The sequence below is a fragment of the Oryzias latipes genome, chromosome 4, assembly GCF_002234675.1.
Source record: "Oryzias latipes chromosome 4, ASM223467v1".
Lineage (NCBI taxonomy): Eukaryota > Metazoa > Chordata > Actinopteri > Beloniformes > Adrianichthyidae > Oryzias > Oryzias latipes.
This window is the reverse complement of record NC_019862.2, coordinates 22,261,231-22,277,551: the sequence shown is the minus strand read 5'-3', so window position 1 is coordinate 22,277,551 and position 16,321 is coordinate 22,261,231. Positions and strand designations below refer to the sequence as shown.

Sequence of the window (16,321 nt, the reverse complement as noted above, 5' to 3'; positions counted from 1 at the left end):
TTAAAGACTATAAAAATGTTGTTTTCAACAAGATCTGGTGGCATTTTTATGATGATGAGGACATGGATTAAGAACATTAAATTCAAAATTGCATTCCTGAGTATTTCTTTATTCGAATCGTTGTGAATCAGGAGCAGAGAGAAAATGCCTTTTAATGTGACAGAAAATACACTGGGCGAGCTGCCAGCTCTTGCCTCGAATTGATCGAATATTAAAATGTAATTATATTATTTTTTTTTAACCTTTTTGTCAAAATAGTCTTTTGTTTAAACTGAGCAAAAGGGCTTGATCTTCCCACCTTTGGTATCAAAATAAAAGCTCCCATTTGAATTTTCCATGTTTGTGCTGTCACATGGGGTTTAAAGTGACCAATGGACTCATCTTTTTTTCCTCTGGTTTTTGTTTCCACAGCAGTCCCCGGAGTACCCAAACTATCAGTACTCATGCAAGCTGTGCTCTGTGCACATCGAGAACATCCAGGGTGCACACAAACACATCAAAGAGAAGAGGCACAAGAAGAACATCACAGTGAGTTTCAGCTTGTTGGTGCTTTGTGGGAACGGCAGGGAAGAATCTGGGGTCTAAATGCTTTTGTTGTTGGCATTTCAGGAGAAGCAGGAGGAGAACGAGCTGTGGGCTTTGCCGCCGCCCTCCGCCACCCAGCTGAAGGCCGTGGACGCGGCCGTCAGAGAAGTCGCAGCGCAGCAGGGGATCTCAGAGGAGGACTTTAAAGTTCGGGAGACGGTGGTCACCAGAATGGAGGAGGTCATAAAACGGCACCTTGCAGGTGGTTCCCTACAGCTGTCGTCTCTGTAAACTCAGAAACCTCCCTGGGCTTGCAGCCTGTGTGCTGAATGTGTTGGCTGATGATCTTTTTCCAGCCTGTTCCCTTCGTCTCTACGGTTCCTGTCTCACTCGTTTCGCCTTCAAGTCGAGCGACATCAACATTGATGTCACCTTCCCTTCCACAGTAAGTCTGCGACCTCTGTTTGGTTATGATATTTGTACTGGAAAAAAGGGCTGACGGCCGTATGACTTCTGTTCAGATGACTCAACCTGAAGTCTTGATTAAAGTGCTGGAAATCCTCAAAAACAGCGGTAAGTTTCTCTTAATGTTTTTTTTTTGCTTTTGTCTTGAACTTGCATAAAAGTATCTTATCTAGGTTTTTTTCATAATTTTTGCTGCTTTGTTTCGTGAGTTCAGCCTTTGAGATTTAAATCTGTTGCTTTCCATCTTCTTTAGTTGAATTCTCTGACGTCGAGTCAGATTTTCATGCCAAAGTTCCTGCTGTGTTTTGCCGCGATAAAAGCAGGTGAGCCAGTCTTCTGATTTGTATTTCTGATTTCCTCATTTGTCATCTGGTTTGTGGAAGGCAACATTTTGAGCCTCCGGGGTCTTCTGAATAACGAGCAGAGTTAAATAATGTAAATTTTGATTTCTATGGGACTTAAACATGATTATCCACTGGATTTCTGTTGTTGAACACACAGATTCACCCTCTTGGATCAGAAAAAATGCCTCTTTCACAGTTTTTAAGACATTTGATACACCTTTAATAGTAAAAAGCCAGACTACAAACATATTTAGCGGCACAATTTTGGAGGCCTAGCAATGAAATTATAAAACATTTGGGTTGAAATAATTTTCTTTTTCCAAATCAATTTTATTTTTCCTATAAAAAACATTAAACAGTCTGTTTTGTTCATTTATGCAGCGCTAATGTCTGCTTTCACACTGGGCTCAGACAGGCGCATTCGAGCGACCACTTTCAATGAAAACTTTATTGAAATGCACATGTATGTACATTTGGGGCTTCTGCGTCCAAAATTGTCGCGTTCACCACATGGATTTTTTAAGCTGTATTTAAGGAGCCGTTTCTGGGCTCCATCAACAAAGCCTGCGGCCATTAAATGCGTCTTTAAAGTTAAACCAGTTGAACTTCAGCCAATCACGGGTTTGGGTTTGGCAGTGAAAGGATGTATGCCGTCCTTTTTTTTACTCACAAGTGTTCAACCGTTTGAAAATTCATGATAAAGGACAAAATGAATGATTGCAGTTTGTGCCCGGCTGGAATGCTATGACAACACATCTTCCATATATCGGAACAGAGCTGTGAAAGAAAAAGCCTGGCGCAAAATTCACCAGATTTGAAACGTTTTGTCGCCCCGTACCAACTGTCTTTTATTTATTTGTTTATTTTTACGGCCACACCACCCTGAACACTCCCAATCCGGTCCGCACCAAGCTTCTTCCAACATTAGCTTCATGCGCTATTATCAGATAGCGACAGTCTAGTGTGAACACTGTGTGCTAAAAGCTGAGTGGGGGTTCTTGAACGCACCACACATGCCCAGTGTGTACGTAGCATAACAGCTATCTGCTCAGTGAAAAATAGGATGCTAATTCAGGCTATTTATGATTTTCTTCGTAGGATTGATAGTTGCATTAAAACATTTATTTTGGTAAAGCAGCTGTAGACGCCAAACATGCACATGGAGACAGTGGGGAGAAATGACTCATTGCCACTGGAGTCTGAGTTTTTGACTGTTATTTGGGTGTCTGTTTCTTTGCACAGCGGCCTCCTTTGCAAAGTGAGCGCGGGCAACGACGTTGCTTGTCTCACCACCAATCACTTGGCAGCTTTGGTTAAACTGGAGCCCAGACTGGTTCCTCTGGTGCTCGCTTTCCGCTACTGGGCAAGGGTAAGACTGGGCACAACTGAATAGTTTCTGTGTCTCAAATATCTAAAAACTGCAGATTGAGGATATTTTTAAAACCAAGTTAATTCGATTTGTTGGAGTTTGAATGAGAGGTTCCTGTTGTTCTCCGCAGCTGTGTCACGTCGACTGCCAGGCTGAAGGAGGGATCCCATCATACTCCTTCGCTCTTATGGTCATCTTCTTCCTGCAGCAGAGGAAAGAGCCCATCCTTCCCGTCTACCTGGGCCGCTGGGTGAGTCATATAATGATGTAAAGGATCTTTTTGATATTGGTGGCTAAGTAGTTACTGAAAGTAAGGGTGTGACGATCACCGCATCCCAGCACGTTTTTTTTTTAAAGTTCTGCATATGGTGCGTGATTGAAACTATAATAAACACATTAAACACATTCATCTTTGCTGATAATTAACTTTTTCTGCTAGTCCTGTGTTCAGACTTCAAGGGTTTCTGGGGGAAACCTTCGATTACTGTTCTCCTTCACTCCCTGCACCGTTGCTCTCACACCCTCTACGCTGCACGCAGCTCACTCTACTCACACACACACGCGCCGGTATCAGCAGCACACACACATCCACATTCTACAACAGAAGTTTCCGTCTCGCGAGGAAATACAACAAATTTCCTGCGTTCTAATTATTCATTTCCATTGCATTCTTGAGTGTGCGACACGGCTGCCCGCCGGAGGATTTTGTGTGGGGGGGATTTATTACTGTTCTCCTTCACTCTGTGACATTAAACATGAACGCGCACTGTTAGAGTGGGATGAATATCACTACATGTTTGGTTTGGGAACTATTTTGTGCAGCGCAGGGTTATTATTATGTATAAACAAAGACGGAGCCTCCTGCCCCGCGTTCTTCATGGGTGTCAGGCTTCCGAAAAGGTGACAAAGAGTCTGTAGTCTGTTTATTACTGGGCAATATATAATATTCCGAGAAGATGTCTGGACCAGAGAGCACAGGTGAAGCCTCGCGTGCAGCTCCAGAGCGGTCAGGTGCAGAAGAATCAACACGCACCCCCAACACACGTGTGCGCTCCTTCCTCCTACACACGCAGTGCTGACACACACACACACACACACACACACAGTCATTCTACAACACCTATATAGTTAGTTCATTAGTTAGATAGGTAGTAGTTAGTTGTTACTGTTATTTGTTAATAAAGAATACTGCGTTGTAATTGTATTCATTTGTGACACTGATGTAGCCTTTCAAGAGTTGGATTGTTTTCTTTCAGATCGAAGGCTTCGAGGTGAAACGCGTGGATGAATATCACCTGACTGGAATCGTGCTGGACGTGTTTGTTAAGTGGGAGCACAGGCCTCCCAGCTCCACAGAGGGACGCGGCGAGAACCGGAACGAAGTCAAAGCAGAAGGCAGATCAAAACCAGACCAGAAGAAGCCAGAAGAAGCTCACAAGTCTGAAGGCCTGGTGAGCTCTGCTTCACCACACAGTCTGCAGGATAGGTGCTGATACTGCTAGCTTTGTGGCTAATCTCTGCCGCTTCCTCTTACAGATCCACCTGGCCACCAACACGGGCAAAGGAGTATCACTGGGACAATTGTGGTTGGAGCTTTTTCGCTTCTACACTCTGGAGTTTGCTCTGGAGGAATACATCATCAGCATCCGGCTGAAGGAGCTGCTCTCGAGGGAGGCAAAGAACTGGCCTCGCCGCAGGCTCGCAATTGAAGGTGAGTCACTCTTTTGTTAGAAAAGGTACAGGATTTTGATTCAAAACTCTAAAAGACTATTTGTTTGTTTTTGTCTTTAGATCCTTTTTCCTTGAAGAGAAATGTGGCTCGAAGTTTGAACAGCCAAATGGTGTTTGAGTACATCCAGGAGCGCTTCCGCTCTGCTTACAAATACTTCGCCTGCCCCCAGAAGAGGGGCGCCGCCAGACGCCAAGGGAACAAGAAGGTGGAGGCCGACAGGAGGGAAGAAGAAAGTGTGAGCGCTCAGAGCGGCTCTGATGACGAAGACGGCGCCGAGTCCAAAAGAGATGAGCAGACTGTAGATGCTCGACTCAGAAACATGCTTCTCAGCAAGGAGAGCAAGGCCTCCTCACCTCCTAATGGCCTGCTGGACAGTGATGAAGAAGAGGAGGAGGAGGAGGAGGAGGAGAACAGGGTTCCAGAGACGGACGAGTCGTTTACAGCAGATGATCTGCACTATGTGTTTGATAGAATGATTTTTACAGGAGGGAAGGTAACTGCAACCTCTTTGAAATCTGTCCATTTTATTGTAAATATGAAGGTTTGAGATGTTTGCTCGTGCTTTTGTTTTGAAATACCTAAGTCCGAATGACTACGTTTTACACGATAAAAAGAATCTGATTTCTTTGGTTTGGATGTTCATACGCAGATGGAGTGACTTCCTCTGTTTTTTATCTGGCTGCACTGTTGTCCAAAGGTTTTGGGAGATGATGCTTCTGTAGTTTTTGCTCATTTAACTTGAGGTGTTTGTTCGTTTCAGCCTCCGACTGTGGTGTGCAGCATCTGCAAGCGAGATGGTCACCTGAAGGACGAGTGTCCTGAAGATTTCAAAAAGATCGAGCTGAACCCTCTGCCCCCGATGAACGAGCGCTTCAGGGAGATCCTCGATGGACTCTGCGAGTTCTGCTACTGTATGAGCGCAGCACTGCATCTGCTCTGAGCATTTTCCCCATTTATTCTTAGAATATATTTTATAGGTTGAAATGTCATGTGGACGCCACAAAAAACGTCTATTTATTAGGTTTTGGCTTGTGACTGATTTAGCTCACCTTTTGGCGTCAAGATATTTAGGTCAGCTTTAAAAAAAATGGCTTAGTTTTACGCTTTAAACTAGCTTAGTTCACTTTTTGGCTTTCAGCTTACAGCTTCAAAATAATTTAGCTTAGTTTTTGGTTTCCAAAATATATATATATATATTTTTTTTTTTTTACTTTAAAGTAATTTAGCTTATTCTGTGTTCTAAATAATTTAGCTCATTTTTCGGCATAAAAAAATGTAGCTTAGTTTTTAGCTGTAAACTACTTCAGTTCAGTTTTTTGCTTCAAAATAATTTGGCTTCATTTTTGGCTTCACACTAGTTTAGCGCAGTTTTTGGCTTCAAAAATGTTTGATTCAGTTTTGGCTTTCAACTTATTTAGCCTAAACTTTAGCTTCAGAATAATTTATCTCATTATTATCTCAGTGTAGCTTGGCTCAATTTTTGGTTTTAAACTATCACACCAACATCTAATGAACAATTATCCTCAACAGCTTTTTTACTTTTTACTTAAATATTCGTTTTTAAATTCAGTGGCACCGTTTTGAAATAAATGCTCAACTATTAAGCTTCGTGACTCAAGTTACAGAATACATTCAAAAACTGTTTAAACTAAAGATAAGGTGGTTAAATACGGCATTTGGTTCATGTTTGTGTTGCCTATAAAGTTGAATTTAAGTATTTTCAGCTGCTGTTTCGTATTTCTTTGGAGCTAGTGGGCTTTTCTGTGACCAGACTTGTGTTTGTAGATGAACTGTCACCTTCTCCTGTGGAGCAGCAGAAAAGGGAACAGATCCTCGCCGGCCTGGAAAGATTCATCAGGAAAGAGTTCAATGGTGAGCAGACGGGTCTGCTATCCATGAACACTTCCGGGTATTTGACCTTCAGCAGAAATGAGACAAAATTAGCTTTTTTTAAAAGCACTTATGTTGCATCATAAAGGCATGGCGGGGCATTTAAAAAAAACAATCCGTTTTATTTGTTCCTCACTGAAATATTTAATTGGATAAAATCTCACAACCTTAATACATTAAAACAATAAATAAATGTCCCAGCTTCAATAAAGTGATTAACTTTTTCACATGGACTTTTTATCTTCGGACTTTTTGGCATTCCACAACAAGCAAAGCGTTTACAGATCGATTTGTTGACCATTTTTCAATTTAACTTTCTTTTTAGAAAACCGCACGGTGATGATGTTTTAAGAAAGTTCATAATTCATCTTTCTTACTATTTAGCACAATTTTATTCATTTTTTAATTTCTTTTTTTCCTCTTTAAATTTTGCATCCAAGATAAAAAATTATTACGACTGTAAAAAAAAAATCAGTTTTTCACAAACTGATTCCTTACATTTAAATGGATTTATCCCCTACAGAAAAACTACATAACATTTCTAAAATGACTTCATTTTGTTAGTTACCAAAGTATAAGCAAATGAAAATGTCCTGAAACACTGAAGCTATGTCCACACCGCCCTCGGCGACTTGCGTTTAAGTGACCACTTCTGATGAAAAGTCTATATAAATGCACATGAACACGCATTTCAGACCTCCACATTCAGAAGTCTTACATTCGTTTATAGATATGCAGGTTTCAAGGAGGGTTTTCAGGCTTTACGCACAAAAGTGAACGCTCATTAATAGTTAAATAAGGGTAATAATCTTTGGTCAGGAACTCAGACTTTGTATTGACATATAGATGGAGTTTGAAAATTGATCATGAGATCAGGAGAAATGAATTCAACAGTTTTGATATGTATCTATTCACAAGTGTTCATGGATACCTCAGTTTATCTTTTCAATGCTACAGAGATAAATGTTTTCTCATCTATGGAGGTTTTTGGTGAGATTGGCACAATGCTCGTTTCAATGCTATAAAATGTCTTTTATTGTTGATGTAATTCTTTAAGGGGATGATAGAAATGAACAAATGAAAAAACTTCAATTCCAAAACTTTCAAAATAAAAGGGAAGTTTTTTTCACAAGAAACCTTTGGGATAGAACTATTTCTTCCTTTTCAATGTTTCGTTCCTCCTCTTTCCACAGAAAAAGCTCAGCTTTGTTTGTTCGGCTCTTCAAAAAACGGCTTTGGTTTCCGCGACAGTGACCTGGACATCTGCATGACTCTGGAAGGTCACGACTCTGCTGAGGTAAAAAAGCTCAAATACAACTGTTTTTTGTGTTTTGAAAAAAATGTGTTTTCCTGGTGTTGGATCACCATTGAATTGTATTTTTTTAACAGAAGCTGAACTGTAAAGAAATAATTGAAGGTCTTGCAAAGGTGCTAAAGAAACACACAGGTAACTAAATGACAGTCTTTTCACGACACTGGGATATTTGGAGCAAATAATTCAGTTGGTGTCTTCTTTTTGTCACAGGTTTAAGAAACATCCTGCCTATCACCACAGCTAAAGTGCCTATTGTGAAGTTTGAACACAGGCAAAGTGGTTTGGAAGGAGACATCAGCCTTTATAACACCCTGGTGGGTCCAATCTTCAAACGGGGATTTACAAAATTCTGTTTTGCACTTTTGAAACTAATTTGAAGGGACTGTTTTTGAAGGCTCAACACAACACCAGGATGTTGGCAACATACGCGGCTTTGGATCCACGCGTTCAGTTCCTGGGATACACAATGAAGGTCTTTGCAAAGGTACGTCTGAGAGCAGAGTTTAGATAAAATACTTCTGTATTTTTCCTTTTTAAGTTTTATTTCTGTATTTCTAAGAGATGGTATTACAGGAATTTCTTTTTTTTTACTGAGACATACTGCAAAACATGAAAAAAAAACTTTGAGATTTCAATTTTTGCACTTTAAGGATTAACAATTTTGGAGCCCATAACATAAAAAAGTAGCCTTTAAAGAAAAAAAAGTTTACCACATCTAAAATTGTAAAACTTTCAATTCTAATGAAATACAGTGATTTACAATTTACAAAAAACATTTGAAAAAAAACTTCTGCTACTGTTGTAATCACTAGAAAAAACGTAAGAAATAAACATTTACAAAATGTTTTGACTCTGGGCTGGAAAAAAAATAATTTTGTTATATAAAGATGGTTGTTGCTTACAAAAAAAGACAAATATATTCTTTCTAAAGTATGATTTATTTTTTAAAATATTTTTTTCAATGTTGGTGCAAAGGCAACTAATTTTTGGACAATTATATGATCACAATATGTTTGACAAGTTTTACACAAAAAAATAACATATTTGTTTTCTGTAGCTACACAAAAAGTGAACATGTTGAAGTTTTATTAAGTTTTTCTTTTGTCTTAATCAAAGATGAAGACTTTAACAAAAATGTTTTATTTCTTTATAGATGATTAAATTGTTTTCATTTACTTCAATTGTGTCTGTTTGCCACTTCACCTTAATCCTGTTTCCTAAATGTTATTACTTCTTAAGTTTAACATATAAAATAATCCAGACATTATTAGAAAAGTGTTTCAGTTAGAAAGATGTCTTGGACAAACTCTGGGATGTTTGGCTGTTAATAAACACAAACCTTGAAGGAGAACTAAACTGATCTCATCAAGAAGATTTCAAAACTGTTTGTATGTTCGTTGTGGTTTAACAGGGAAGACTAATTGTACGCTGAGACTCTGTCACTTAAACCAGATGCATCATGGGAGATGTATTGCAGAAACTGCCGCCGAGGGCAGACAGACTCTCTTCTCTGAGCTTCATTGTTTTGTTCACATGTTCCACGGTCTGACACCAGGTCCTGCGGGAACCTACACCACTAAAGAGGAACTTTAGCTGTTATTTTTGTCGGAACTAAGCGACTTTATGAGCAGAATCGGAACAAGGAAGTGAATACTTTAACCACTTCTGATTGGTCAGACTGATGACATATGATTAAGCCTCCAAGAATGATTGGTGGAGACAGTTGAAGGGGCTGGACTTTTCTGAAAACAGAGCTGACGCTGCGCTTAGATCGCAGTCCCGTCATTCTTATCAAAGTGTCTTTAATAGAATCAAATAAACGCAAAGAAAAAAGTATTTTATGATCTTTCATATTCCTAACTACTCAATGTTTTATCAGGGCCTGTTTGGATGAACAAAGAGCTGATATCCTGGAGATGGTAAATGTTTTTAGATCTGTGAAAATGGGTATTTTCCCACAGCACACCTGACCATATCTCACGGCTCACTGGTTGAAAAACACTGGTTTAGGCGATGCCTGCGACCACTTCATTGTTGAAGGGTTCAAATAAACTGGTTACTAACCCTCCCCTGGTGTTTTTGCAGCGCTGCGACATTGGTGATGCTTCCAGAGGAAGCCTGTCCTCCTATGCCTACATCTTGATGGTGCTTTACTTCCTGCAGCAGAGGCAGCCACCAGTTATTCCCGTCCTGCAGGAGGTACTTGTTGCTAATTATTGCAACCACGTTTTATTTTGGTAAAATGATGCTAAGTTTGGAGCTAAAAAGAAAGAGTCCCTAAGAGGAGTTTTATGGTTGTAGTCAAGGAGGAAATGAGGGTGGTTGGTGTAAGCATTTACTATACATGAGAACTGGACTTGGTGACCCCGCCCCCTTTTCATTCCAAACAGGAAGTACCTGTTGGCCCCAAGAAGCCAAAATCCCATAGTCTCCTATTGAGAAACAAACAGCTATTACTTAGTCACTCTACTTTTCAGAATAATCATTCTTGCTCTGATAGCTTTTCTTAACATGCTTCATGCTTTTTTTGTGTAATGCAATTTATTTAAGTTATAAACTGGCAAATCAGGTGCTTTAATAAAAGTATGTGGTCTCATGTCCAACGTTTAAAACATTTGACTTTGATAGACTCCTGATTGACGAGAGTGGTTGCCATAGAAACCACCAATTTGAACCAATCACTGCTTACTCTGGTTCCTACATGGTGGTGTCCGTATTGTGACTTCATTTCATTAAAACCGGAAGGAATTCATTACTATGGGTGACGTCACACTCACTCTGTTCAGTTCTCCTATAAACTCATAAGGCTGTGAGGGAGACGTATGCAGAGGGTGGGGTTAGATGGTAGCATAGTAGATGGTTGGCTGTGGTCACCCCTTAAGGTGGGGGTCGGCATCCCGCGGCCCAGGAGCCGCATGCGCCTCTTTAGCGCTGCCCTAGTGGCTCCCTGGAGCATTTTCAAAAATGTTTGAAAATGTAAAAAGATGGGGGAGAGAAACACAAGACACAAACATTCTTAACGTTTTCCAATGCTGTAAGAATGTGTCGAAAATATATTGTAACGCCCGGCAAGTACGTCACTTGCAGCAGACGATACGGGAGCCGAGCTGTCAGAAATGTTAAGCTGTCAATCAGCTGGCTGCGCTGGAGAACTGTCCGTGTCCAACACACCGCACGCCATCGCGCAGTCTCAGAGAGGAAGAGTCAAAAGGAGAAGCTGGGAGAGCAGCCTCTTTCCGGCCTATCAAGCACATTTATTTTGAAAACGCATCACATTGGCAAGGCAAGGCAAGGCAAGGCAAGTTTATTTGTATAGCACAATTCGTACACAAAGTAATTCAAGGTGCTTCACAAAACAGAAAAATGCATTAAAATCACAATACATCATAGAAATAATCAACGTAAAAGAAAAAGAAAAAAAATTAGAAAATTGATTTAAAAATAAAGGAAGGAAAGGAAAAAAAAGTGCAGATAGGACCTTTCAGTCATATACACGGCTAAACAGAAATGTTTTAAGTCTAGATTTGAACATGAACACAGAAGAGGCCTGTCTTACGACTTCAGGGAGGCTGTTCCAGATTTTAGCTGCAGAATATTGAAACCCTTGTTTAGTTCTGACTCTGGGAATCAACAGGAGGCCGGCCCCTGAGGTCCTCAGAGTACGAGATGGTTCATATGGCACTAACATGTCAGAGATGTACTTTGGTGCTCGGCCATGGAGAGACTTGTACACAAGCAGAGCTGCTTTGAAGTCTATTCTTTGGGGTACAGGGAGCCAGTGCAGAGACCTGAGCACAGGACTAATGTGATCATACTTCCTGGTTCTGGTCAGGACTCGAGCAGCAGCCTTCTGGATGTACTGTAGCTGTTTTACAGCTCGTTTGGAGAGGCTGGTGAGCAGGCCGTTACAGTAGTCTAACCTACTGGAGACAAATGCATGAATAAGTATCTCCAGGTCTGGCTTTGACACTATGTTTTTGATTTTGGCAATGTTTTTCAGATGATAAAATGCCGCTGATGTTACTGACTTGATATGGCTGTTAAAGTTCAGGTCAGAGTCCATGATTACCCCTAGATTTCTGACTTGATTTGAGGGTTTAAGAGACAGAGAATGAAGGTAGCTGCTGAGACTTTCTCTTTGTTTCTGTGGGCCAAAAATAATAACTTCGGTCTTGTTTGAGTTTAGCTGGAGAAAGTTGTTCTGCATCCACGCACTGATCTGTTGGAGGCAGTGGCTGAGTGAATCCACCGGCCCATATTCACCTGTTGTCAGTGACACATAGATCTGAGTATCATCTGCATAGTTGTGATAAGATATGTTATTACTGCGTATTAACTGCCCTAGTGGCAGCATGTAGAGGTTGAACAGAAGGGGTCCCAGGATCGATCCCTGGGGCACACCACAAGTCAAGGCCATGTAGTCTGAAACACAACTCCCAATTTCAACAGAGTAATTCCTGTCTTCTAGATAAGACTTGAGCCAACTTAGGGCAGATCCAGAGATGCCAACCCAGTCTTGGAGTCTGTGCAAAAGGATCCCATGATCAACAGTATCAAAGGCAGCACTCAGGTCTAGCAGGATTAAGACCGAGACTTTGCCATCATCAGTGTTCAGGCGGATGTCGTTGGTTACCTTGATAAGAGCAGTTTCTGTGCTATGATGGGGTCTAAAACCTGACTGGAAAACATCAAATGAATTGTTTAATAAGAGAAAATCAGTGAGCTGTTGGTAGACAACTTTTTCAAGGACTTTTCCTAAAAATGGCAGATTAGAGAAAGGTCTGTAATTATTCAGTACAGTGGGATCAAGACCGCTTTTCTTCAGGAGAGGTTTAATGACTGCAGTTTTTAAGGCCTCTGGGAATATTCCAGATTGAAGAGACATGTTAACTATTTGAGTAATTGATGGCAACACACTGTTCAGGACAGACTTTAGAAATCTAGTGGGTAACACATCAAGGCAGCATGTAGACGAGCTCAGACGGGTGATGGTCTCTTGGACAGTTTGGTCAGTGACAGGTATAAAGTGAGTCAGCTTAGAGTGAGTAGGTGGCTGTTCGATAGTTATGTGTTGTGGAGTTGATGGCTTTTTTAATGCCCTGAACCTTGTCATTAAAAAATACAGCAAACTCATTACATTTGGGTGTGCAAACCAGTTCTATTGGTAGCTGGGTTGGAGGGTTAGTTAATCTGTTTACTGTTGTGAACAGGACACGAGAGTTGCTGCTGCAACTTCCAATGATTTCAGAGAAGTACTTTTCCCTTGTTCTGCATAAGATCTGGTTGTAAGCGTACAACTCCCCCTTATACATTTCATAATGAACCTGGAGTTTTGACTTGCGCCACTTTCGCTCAGCTCTGCGGCACTGTTGTTTCTGTGCCCTGACTAGATCATCGTTCCTCCAGGGAGCTTTCTGTCTATGTTTTCTCAATTTAACCTTCATAAGGGCAATGGCATCCAGAACATTCAAGATACTACAGGGCTCCAGACTGCGAGCAATTGGTCGCATTTTGCGACCAAAATTTGAGAGTGTGCGACTGAATTTTACATCCAGTCGCACATGCGCGACCAGTAAATTTGCCTCCCCCACCCTACGTATTTTTTTATACATTAAACGTGGAAGGGGCACGTCAATGATCAATGAAATAATCTATGAGACGCGAGACGCGAGCGCACACGCACGCAGGCAGACACACACACTCGCGCACATACTCATGAAACGCGAGCACGTACACCTTCGCGTGATACCTGTCTGTGAGGCGGCCACTGCGTGTGAGAAGAATAGGGAAAGCCACTGTGAGTGGCTAAAATGCGTGAAGGGGGAGGGGCCTAGAGATAATCGAGTGCGCGTAAACATCTGTGGGAAGGAAACGGAGACAAATATCATCACAACCTGATATGTGCGTCTGAGCTATGAGCAAGCGAACTATTGATTCGTTCTTCCGACCTGCGGCTAGTGTACCAGTGCCAGAGTGTACAGCAGGGGTCTCAAACTCGCGGCCCGCGGGCTATTTGCGGCCCCCAAGATGATATTTTGCGGTCCCCGCCTTGATATGAAGGTTTAATGTTACTGCAGCCCGCCAGTTTGTATGAATGACACTTTTTCATTGTCGTGCACGGAGCTGACCAACCAATCACAGTGGGGTAAATGACTCTTGGGGGCGTGACAATGACAGGGTTTGAAAGCAGGAAACCCGACAGCCCCCTCCCTCCCCGGACCACATGAAGGAGTTCCTTACTTTCCTTAGAACGTATTTATTTATTCGCTCGTAATTTTCTAAATACATGCAGGCCGTGCTGAACTTTTCTCTGGGTCACACAGACCCGGAGGAAGGTTTAGGTTTTGGTTACGGTTACGGCGGCGCATCAAACGGTTTATGCACGGCCTGTTACGGCAGCTCATCGCTGCCGCGGGAGTCGGGTCAGCTGAGGAGAATAAATGTCCCACACGTACATGCGTGACAGCTAACAGGGCTTGAACTTTAAACACGCTCGAGCAAAAACAACATTAGTTTTAGACGCACTGAAAATACGTGGGGAAAATGCAACGATAGACGTGTTTGAGATGAACCAGCGGCTCGCCTGGATCGTTGGGGACACCGGGCCGGGGGGGGGGGGGGGGGGGGGGGGGGCTGTGAGATGAAAGCGAATCTGCAGCAAGACTGAAGGACAACAGGGAATTGGAGTTGTCCTTAACATTCAATTTAGTTTTAATATTCCTCTCCCCCTTAGTATGATCTGTGTTATTCTATATTTTATGATTATTTTAATGTTTTGTGATGTATGTAGCCTTTTTTAATGAATTGGTATTTTTAATTATTTTAATTAATCACTCCACTACAAAAACCATCAGGACACATGTCCCATAATGCATTGTTTTGTAGTCTGTAGGGCAGCTTTCAGTCAGTTCAGTTTCCAGCTGTGTCCGGGTAGGTTTGCCCCTTGCTCCCACCCCTTTCGCGCGATATTTTTGTGATGATTGACAGTTAATATTGGAGCAAAAACAAAAATATATGTCACACACCAGGTGATCTGTGCAGCATTGAGTTCACCTGGGTGATCTCAAACACGCTTATTGTGCATCTTGGCTGTACCTATTTGGTGTCACAAAGATGAATTTCCATCCGTTTTCTTTACTTATTTGTACTGTCATGACAGCGATGGTGCTCTCAGTTTACCTTCTTGTTGCATCTTCAAAAGTGCAGAATGAAATTTGACACTGCATTTGAAACAGCACATTGTAATTTCTGCATCTATTATTAAAGTATTTATTAGTAATACAGAGGAAATTAGTAGATTTGGTTAGAATGTTGATTTACGGTATGCGCCCCTAAATTTTCTGGTTGTGCCCCTAAAATTTTCAGTTAGGGGCCACTGTGCTCCTACTGAAAAAAGTTAGTCTGGAGCCCTGTACTAGAAGTAACAGAATTCAGCATTTCATCAACATTGGCACCAGAGGCGTTTTCAGGGTTTATCATTTCTACAAACTGTGCCCTAGTGCTCTCATTTATTTGTCTCCTTTGGACAACTGCAGGGCCAGGCGGTGGTTTGGGAGCAACAGACAGGTCAAAGAATACACAGAAATGATCAGAGAGGGCGACATCAACCACACTGACATTGTAAATATTAACCCCCTTTGTGATGAGCAGGTCCAGAGTGTGCCCTCTGCTGTGGGTGGGGCAACTTACATGCTGAATTAGATCAAAGGTTTCAAGGACAGCATTGAGCTCTTTTGCATTTTTGTCATTGACATTATCAACATGAACATTAAAATCACCTGTAATAACTAGACCATCAAAGTCTGTGCACACAACTGAGAGCATTTCAGTGAAATCATCAATGAAACTTTGGCTGTGCTGAGGAGGTTTGTACATGACTATGCAGAGTAAGGGAGGAGTTTGTTTTAACTCAATCTTAAAGGACACATACTTAAATGATGAAAACACACCAAATGATAGTCTGCGGGTTGCAATATTATCTCTAAACAGTGCAGAAACGCCTCCACCCTTTTTATTTGCACAGGGTTCATCAACCTCTCTCCCTCTCACACACTCATGGTGCAACATAAAGAAACAATATAACAGGAAGAATAAACTGCCATATGAAAAGAAACATGGGCAAACAGAAACGCTCATGCTCAGCCCTAATTAGACCAGGAGACCGCATCCCACAATCCCCTGCTGCTAACAGACCTAAAATGCACATGACCGCCACTACAATTTTAAATTTCAACTTTTCTGTCAACGAAAATTTGCGTCATAGCCTGCGACACACGTTTGTACCAGTAGTGCTTTTTTTATTTTTATTTATTTTTTTACTTTTAGCGGACCGCTAGGCAGGTGGCTGATGTAAATAGAACCACCGTCAGTTCCATGCATTGCTTGATGAAGTTGAAAGGAAATATTTTGATCTCCTGCTACACAACAAAGTCCGATGGCTGTCCAGGGGTGATGTTTTGCGTCACTTTGTCTGTTTAGAACACGTGAAAACATTCCTGAAAAGCAAAGACCTGAACTACTCGCATCTGGAAGTTGTTGTGGCTCGAAAAGCTGCACTTTTTGGTGGATATGACTGTGACAAGCCAGCTACACGAGCTGAATGAAAGTCTCCAGGCACCGCAAATGCTTGAAGCTGTTCTGTCATTCAAGCGCAAGCTGACTGTCATGGGGCACGCACGTTC

The 16,321-nt window shown here is 41.6% G+C and overlaps 1 protein-coding gene across 3 annotated transcripts in view; it reads left to right on the top strand.

The window, feature by feature from the left end:
* LOC101169191 (terminal uridylyltransferase 4) overlaps positions 1–16,321 on the top strand; it is a 28,007-nt gene that overhangs the window by 3,542 nt on the left and 8,144 nt on the right. For all 3 annotated transcript variants that reach the window (XR_002290003.2, XM_020702556.2, XM_020702557.2), the window contains exons 4-20: positions 412–528; positions 610–787; positions 882–970; positions 1,047–1,098; positions 1,244–1,313; positions 2,577–2,703; positions 2,834–2,953; positions 3,960–4,154; positions 4,240–4,414; positions 4,495–4,928; positions 5,196–5,346; positions 6,221–6,307; positions 7,519–7,622; positions 7,715–7,772; positions 7,851–7,954; positions 8,035–8,124; positions 9,726–9,839. Coding sequence is in view for 2 of the 3 variants with exons in the window: in XM_020702556.2 (XP_020558215.1) it covers positions 412–528; positions 610–787; positions 882–970; positions 1,047–1,098; positions 1,244–1,313; positions 2,577–2,703; positions 2,834–2,953; positions 3,960–4,154; positions 4,240–4,414; positions 4,495–4,928; positions 5,196–5,346; positions 6,221–6,307; positions 7,519–7,622; positions 7,715–7,772; positions 7,851–7,954; positions 8,035–8,124; positions 9,726–9,839 (2,265 nt within the window). In the remaining variant the exon portion in view is untranslated. The remainder of the gene's footprint in view (positions 1–411; positions 529–609; positions 788–881; positions 971–1,046; positions 1,099–1,243; positions 1,314–2,576; positions 2,704–2,833; positions 2,954–3,959; positions 4,155–4,239; positions 4,415–4,494; positions 4,929–5,195; positions 5,347–6,220; positions 6,308–7,518; positions 7,623–7,714; positions 7,773–7,850; positions 7,955–8,034; positions 8,125–9,725; positions 9,840–16,321) is intronic.